Source organism: Mytilus galloprovincialis, chromosome 7 (assembly GCF_965363235.1).
Source record: "Mytilus galloprovincialis chromosome 7, xbMytGall1.hap1.1, whole genome shotgun sequence".
Lineage (NCBI taxonomy): Eukaryota > Metazoa > Mollusca > Bivalvia > Mytilida > Mytilidae > Mytilus > Mytilus galloprovincialis.
This window is the reverse complement of record NC_134844.1, coordinates 3,007,528-3,015,922: the sequence shown is the minus strand read 5'-3', so window position 1 is coordinate 3,015,922 and position 8,395 is coordinate 3,007,528. Positions and strand designations below refer to the sequence as shown.

The 8,395-nt window shown below is 32.4% G+C and overlaps 1 protein-coding gene across 1 annotated transcript; it reads right to left on the bottom strand.

Annotated features, from left to right (window-relative positions):
- Positions 1-3,338: 3,338 nt before the first annotated feature.
- Positions 3,339-6,155, bottom strand: LOC143084354 (perlucin-like). Its single transcript, XM_076260760.1, has 3 exons — positions 6,047-6,155; positions 4,125-4,350; positions 3,339-3,439 (listed from the first exon to the last, which is right to left on the bottom strand). Exons 1-3 carry the CDS (start codon positions 6,066-6,068, stop codon positions 3,430-3,432), a joined length of 258 nt encoding a protein of 85 aa, XP_076116875.1. The 5' UTR covers positions 6,069-6,155; the 3' UTR covers positions 3,339-3,429.
- Between the last annotated feature and the right edge of the window lie 2,240 nt (positions 6,156-8,395).

Here is an 8,395-nt window from a genome sequence, read left to right as displayed (position 1 = left end):
CAGCTACGTAGTGCTACGTAGATATTGACTATTGAACGTGTAGCTATAGACTAGTTATTACTTAGATTTTGATAGCAGCTACATAGTCGCTACGTAGCTGCTACGATATTGAACTGATCCCTGGTATCAATATCTATGTAGCAGCTAGGCTAAATACAAAGGTTGAGTTCAATATCGTAGTAGCTACGTAGTGATCAATATCTATGTAGCAACAATTGTTAACGTTTGTAAGATACCAACAAAACTGACGAATCCATCTTATATGACAAAACGTATCAAAATTTAATCCTATGGGAGAAAAAATAATCCTATAGGACAAAGTTAATCCTAAGGGAAAACAAAATATCTTACAGGACAAAATTTATCCTAAGGGAGAGAAAAAAATCCGGTAGGAGAAAAAAATATCCCATGGGAGAAAAAACATCCCACAGGACAAAATAAATCCCTTAGGAGAAAAAAATATCCTAAGGGACATTAGTTTCTGTCAAAAAGTCTTTCATGATAATCCTATAGGATAAAAAAAATCCTATCGGATTTAACACTTTTTTTGAAAATCCTACAGGATTTTAAATCCCATAGGATATTAATTTAATCCCATAGGAGATAAATTTTCCTATAGGATAAATAAATCCGATAGGATTTATATATCCCATAGGATATTTAAAATATCCTACGGGATTATGACTTTATCCTATAGGATTTCTCAAAATCCTGTAGGATTTTTAAAAATCCTATGGGAGAAAAAAATATCCTACAGGATTTTGTCACTATTTTCGCTCCAGTTGCCGAACCGGGCGAGCCATATCAAAATTATTTTTGTTTTGTGTTATTTATCCACAGAGGTACATTATTGCCAAATTTGATGATTCTACGACAAAAAAAAGTGTGGTTCCAATTTGCACTTATGAGAAGTGCAAATTAATCCAAGAACATGTTCTTTTGTACCTATGAGGGGGAGGACAGGGGGGTACCCTTCTCCCTTCTCCCACCCTCTTCTCCTTTCTCATACCCCCGTTCTCCTTTCTCCCATTAGAATAAAACATCTCCTTTTGAGATATTTTTTCTGGAAATATTAGAAAAAATTTTAAAAGGAGAGATATTTTATTTTTTCTCCTTTCTCCCAGCCTTCCTCTCCTTTCTCCTACCCCCTTTCTCCTTTCTCCCACCACCTTTCTCCTTTCTCCTACCCCCTTTCTCCCTGTCCTCTCCCTCACCTATGGTTAGGAACACTTTTGTGAAACACTCGCAGCTGAAATCTTAATTTGCATGGGACGTGTATGTATTTATATATGTTTATTCTTTATTTGTGCTTTGTGATTATTTACTTGGGATGAGTAAAAAGTAGCTGTTTAAAAAAAAAAATACACCAATTTTGCTTTCGAGCAATTGAAAACTAGGCAACGGATAGTGGCACTGGTCTGGTGAGCAATAATTTGCCAAATTTAGGCCTTTTTTGTTTGTTGTTTTTGTGTTGGTTTGTTTGGAATTTAAAAAAAAGATAGTATTTTCTCGACTAAATGTTGAACTTTCAAATCTTCATCTTTGCTGAAATAAGTTTTTTTTAAGCCTTTTTTGTCTGAGGTGACTGATGGACAACAATACAAGTGGACGTGGCCGGGTACTTATACATCCCGACACAAAAAGACACAATGAACAGATCTGAGAGTACTCGCAGTTAACTGACAGCTAGTTCAAAGCCACTTACAACTAATAAAAAATCATGCATCTAAGACTAAACTATCAATCCGTACACATCCAACATCCAATGGAGTTAGTCTAAAGACGTCATAAACAGCCAGAGAAAAACATCCCTTAAAAATTGTGCAATGCCAAGTTACAGGTATCGACATATTGTAGATCCATGAATATGTATATGTATATAAGATACTAGTAATATTTAGTTAGCTTTTAATTTACCGATAACAAAATCAATATTTATACCAATAAAAACAATATTCAATGATCTTATTACAGTTTTTAATAGGTAACCTTTTAGAATTAGTTTATTTAAAGGAGCGACAAGTTTACATGGATCATTTATATATTTCCGGGCACGGTTAACAATATTTCCGTAAAAATGAGGATGTGCTATCTTTTGCATTTACAAAATCCATTATCGAACATTCTAAAATGCAGTTAGAGAACAATTTTGATCCGAAATTCAAAACACTTCAACATTTTCAAGAAGACATAACCCAATATAAATATACATGATGCATATTGGTTGTCGTATGTTAATGTAAAATGTTTAAGGCACTTTATAGCTTTGGGTCCGTGTTGAAGACCGTACCTTGACTTATGATAGGTTTTTTTTCTAAATTATTATTATGGAAAGTTGTCTCATTGGACGGAGTTTAAGAAGTTCGCGTATTTAAGATTAGTCCATCAATAGACAGGGGTTTTGGGATAAACTCATCAATGAAGTGTCCAGTTATTCGTCCCATATCATACACTCAGTTCGTTTATATATGCGTCGGTGCCACTGATGGGTGAGTATGATTCAATTAAAATTATAACGACAATCATCCCTATCACACACATCTTCAAATAGACTGTCCTTATGCAAATTAAAACATAAGCTCTGCCCGATCAGTTGAAATAACATTAGTAATAGTTGTCAGTTATGATTTTAGTGTTCCTGGTTGAGATTTATCTGACAAGCACCATATAAGGAACACGATATTTATGTATCGAAAGTGTTATTTTGATATGAGCACTTGGTCGATACCCCTGCTGTTGGACTGTTAGATCTCGAGGTTATCTTTATACCACTTATCAACATCCGGTACATGAACTGACATGACATATATTGGATAAGAAGGTGAGGAATATTTGCCAATGAGACAAAGTTTATAAGAGAGTAAATAAATAGAATTTACACATATAGGATCGAAAACATCATGTGAAAAAAAAACTAACAAGAAAAGTAACGACCTGATTGATTTACCAAACAACGAAACAAATCCAAGAAATGTTATAAAGCAATTAACGACAACCATTGATTTGAAAGGCTACTGACTTGGTTCTTGCACACATAGAAAAGTAGCGGGTCAATGGTTTCACAGCACAACATACGAACAATAACTTATTACTTTATAATGGCCAGGTGATGACATAAAGTTTGATTCAGAAATTTGGATTATCTTTGCTTCTTCTCTTTAGCATATGTATGGTCATTGTTGTCTTGTTATATTTTCCAATACATGCTAACATATTTATTCATCCATGACTTTCCAATTTTACGGTTCTACATGTATCGATAGAATTCATTATATAAATATCACCAAGAACTAGAAACCAAAAAATGTTTTGTATTTAGTCTCTCAATATTTTATTAGAAATGCAATATATTCCATGTTTGGCTCCTAAGTTATTAAATAGCATGTCTCCCTCAGATAATTCAAATCGCTCTCACAAAACCGGCAATATTCAGGTCAATCTATAAAATGAAGAATATTAAATATTATATATAATGTTTGAATTTATTTTTAGGTAGCAAACCATTTTTGGATAAGTTAATATGTTGATGTTAGCAATATCTCACCGTTAATATCTCGTTTTGACATATATGAAAAAATAAAGAGAGCCTTATAACGATGTATCGTCAATTCAGCCAGGAACATATAAGACACACAAATAGATATAAGGAAATCTGGTATGGGTGCCAATGAGACAAATCTCAATCCAAGTCGACGTCACAATTTGTTAAAGTAAACCATTATTGGTTACATTCCAAACTACGGTTGTTTACGTTCATAACAATTGAAAATTAAAGCATTTAAAGAAAATAAAATTACTCGTTAATACGGTTTTTGAATATTTAAGTGTTACATTCTTTTAATGAAAAGAGACACATCCACATATGCTTTTAATACAGTTTAAAAAAAACAAAAAAACACACGAATTGCGAGAATTTAACTTAATACTTTGTATACCTTGTATTATAGAATAATGCCCGAATCTTTTTTCGTTCGTATCGCATTATCATTCATAGATATGAAACAACTATGTTGTAGACTATGCCATATACATAGACAATTACACAGGTCCTTGAGCAACTTTTAAAAAAACCGCATATTTCTAAAAAATTTTAACAAATTAAATGTTGGTGCAATGCTACTTACTTAGTTTTGCAGATATATCTCCTATGAGCTGAACAATTTTCGTCGTGCCATTTATTAGCATAGTTAGAGTCTAGCACAACACACTTAACGAGTGGGCCTGGATTACCTTGGCTATCTACTTTATCAGGTTGCTGTGGTGACCAATCACTGTAGTTAAAAGGTACACCAGACTCCCATTTAAATGACTGGTCATTGTCATCATATACTAGGCCAATCCAGTATTGTACTTGAAATGATAGTTCCAACATGATAAATACATATGGTGTGTTGAATTGTAAAACAAAACCGAGCATCAGAGCTACAAATTGTATGCATTTCTTTTGAAAAATTATTAATATGATTTCATTAACAGCACAGTTTCGATATGCATGCAATTTCAACGATTTATAATTGACACTATGCAATTAGAATTCTCGTTAATTTACCCAATGACAATGTAAATCTACAGACATAAAATGGTATTTTTGATGATAACAAACACATATCATTATCAGAATTGAATGCTTATGATATTCTATATCGTTATATATATATATATATATATATATAAATATATATATATATATATATATATATATATATATATATATATATATATATATATATATATATATATATATGGATCTATATGGATCTATATGGATTCACGCATTTTCATATAATACACACACGGTGTGACAACAACTAGTACACCTTAGTGTAAGAACATGTAAAAAATCAGAAATACCAAACTCGGAGATAAAGCATAGAAGGAAAATCCCTAGGCTATTTTCCAAATCAAAAGCTCATACACATTTGAATGAATTGATAAAAACTGTCATATTTCAGACTTGGTTTAGGTGTGACGAAATTTATTTTGTGATTTTATCTTTTATCAAATATTTGCTTATTATTCATAAATTGTTATTTATGAAAGTCAGTTCACTATCTTATATGCATGGCTAAAAAAGGTATGTATCCATTGCAACCTGATTTCCACCATACTCATGCATTTACACGTCAGGTGACTATCATGTGACAGGAAGCACGTAGTTTGTCATACAGGTAAAGTGGTTAGGCAAAACAAACCTAGATTTCGAGGCGAACAGACATTAAGTCTGCTGCAGTTCAGATATATTTAGTGATATCACAAGGACACAGACAATATGATGAATTTGCCCAGAAGTTTGTCCATGCAATTATGTGCTCAGTTTTGGAGCAATAGCGTTGATATGGTTAGACAACGTACATGTACGTTCAATTTATTGACTGAAAACGTCCCAAATACCAATTGAGTTTAATGTTTCATACGATGGCCAATATTATGTTATGTGGCAGAAGTTATGTAATTTGCGTATATAGAAGGTGTGGTCAGTTTTACCGGAACTTAATGTGTTTGATTTTCCAGAAGTGGCATATCAGTATTAATCTGTGCAATTAGTGCAATATTTAACGAAGAAAATATAGAGTGAGCCATACATCGTATTATTGTTATTAATGATATGCAATACAATATTAAAAAATGAAAAGTTTAAACACGTAAAAGGTTAGATTATTTCAATTTGAGAACAATTGAGGTTCTAAGCAACGTCCCAGATCTTGACCACAGAGAGAGCGTCTATAGTGGTACATGTAGCTGTGATAAAACATTTTGCTGATTTGTTTCAATATATACTAAATAACTCTTTAAGTGTTTACTATTTGTATTCATTTGCATGTTGTAATTATATTTAGGACTGTTTAATTTTGTGCAGTTAAGTTTCAGTGAATATCATTTTTACTTGTGTTTGTACGTCATTACAAGATACATTTTCTAATGTATGAGTAAAAGTGGTGGTACAGCTAGCTAAACCTCTCCTTTGTTTGACCGTCTCATGACATTACATTATATTGACAACGATACGTGAACAAAATAATCAGACACATTAGCTAACACTTATTACGTTTTTCCCGGGCATTGGGCATTTCTGTTATTAGTGTAGCTACAACTAATATAAAATTGTTTTCGTCTTCACTTTCAATACTGGTCAAATGTCCACCTTGAGACCTGCAGATAGCCTACAACAATAAAACAACTATGGTTTTTATTCTATACACAAGATACTCGTTTATGTTAATAAAGACGCGTCAGTGAATCGGATTTGTTGAAAATAAAGTACGAAGCGTACACTGGTAAGTCATATCCAACTAAATAAACATCACGTGACTTTGGTGCTGATTAACCTGACCCGTTTCTATCTTTTTTAAATGTTGGTGCTGACAGTTTCATTTTTGTTTCAATATCTCTCTGGAGATTCGTTCAAAAACGTTTATTGTGCTCCTTATTTCCCCGTTGACTCAATTTTAAATCTAGCGACACCATATCTTATTTTTCTTCAAATTCACAAATTCCGTAAATAAAAGTAATACCTAACAACTCGATTCAGAATATTAAAACACATATCTGACGGAAAATTTTCAAAACAGTTTATTGTTATTGCAAATACGTCCATCATCGGTTGAAAAAAGTGATTTTGCGAGATTTTAAAAATGACAGATGTGTTTTAAAATTTTCATCATCGTTTATTTTTCGTGCAGAATCTGTGATGTGTCTGTTATATTCCTCAATGATATTTGGTTATGGTTGATTTCAAAATATCTTAATGAAAACTAATTTAGTGTGAAACAAATAACACGGGGACATTTATTTTGAGAGATATCCAGAAACGAGTTAACATTGAAATCACGGAGCGTAATTTTCCTGCTTGATTTTAATTTTCCAGCCTTATAATTTTACCGTTATGCAAATTCATAAATTTATTGCTATTTGTATTAATTGCAATTAATAAAGAATTGACTAATAGAAAATTAAAACATGTAATGATTAAAACGATCAAATAGTATTTCAAGATATTAAATTGCTTACCTTCGCGTCAGAATAAGGGGTGTTTGAACAAACGAATTTGTACTTATACCCACGAAAGTAGGCCACCGTGTCAGGACATGCCGGTGATACTAAAGTTATAAAGATATCAAAATTAATATTTCCTGTTTTTATGTTCAGACACAATGACTGTGGTTCTTAAAAGACAATAACAATCAAAACCAAGGAGTAAACCAAAAGACTCACAAAACCAAAAGACATTTACGTCAACAGTTACAAATAATAAATAAAAAAACAACACGAAATCCAATAAAACCCGGGAGTGAAACCATTTCCTGCACCGTATATGTCGCCCGTCGTGTTATTTCTTTGTTCAGTTCGGTAATGATGGAAGGGTATTATGACTGAGGAAGAATATCATATATGAATTCTGGCCCACTTTTGTCATAATGGCCAATCAGCTCAAGATGGCGACCGTAAAATGTCTTGAGTGATGACCTTAATTTGATTGATTCATAGCCCTTTTGAAAAAGCAGTATTCCTCGTTCAACAAAATCAACGTACTTTGAGCAAGCTCTATTGTAACGTTTTAGTTGAGACACATATACTTCATATGCTCGTGCCGCTTGGATGTTGCTACACAAAAATGGAAAGTTGACTATAGGAAAATTAAAATCATCGTGTTTGTCGTAAATTTTGGTATTTAACCTACCATCAATAGTCATTTGAGAAAAAGGTCTAAATATGAAACAGATGTATCTGTGTCGGTAGTATCTTTAATATCAATTTAACTTATATATATTTAATGTAAGTGATCACTGAATCTATTATTATTTAGAGAAAGTGCATCATCAATATACCGAAGGGTGAAATTAAAAGACTGCGCTAATTTCTTTTCCCCTTTCTGTACAAGCTCTTGGATAAATTCTGCTTCATAAGAATACAAAAACAAATCTGCAAGTAGGAGAGCGCAATGGGTACCCATTGGGATTCCAATAGTCTGTTGGAAGACCAAACCTACAAATTCAACAAAAATGTCAAACGTGGCAGTGATATCCTCTTTGGTGTATTTTTTGCTTGACTCTGTTTGATTTTCCACAAAGTAATCTGAATCCCTGCCTATAACTAGATATTCAAAACGTCTAGTGCCTTTTTTGTTAAAGAAACATAACCTGACGAGGTCTTTCAGTCGACCTTTAAGTTTAGTATGTGGAATATTGGCATAAAGAGTTGAATTTTAATGTTGGTACAATGTTTTAATGATTGAGATTGTAAATTCACCAATAACTATTTTGAATTTTTCAGTATCCACATCTGATTTACACCACTTCTTGAATACGTCGTTTCGGAATATTTGTAAAATTTATGTTTTTTGTATTATTCCGAATAAAATCATTATTTCGTACACCTTTCTTGATGTCATCAATGA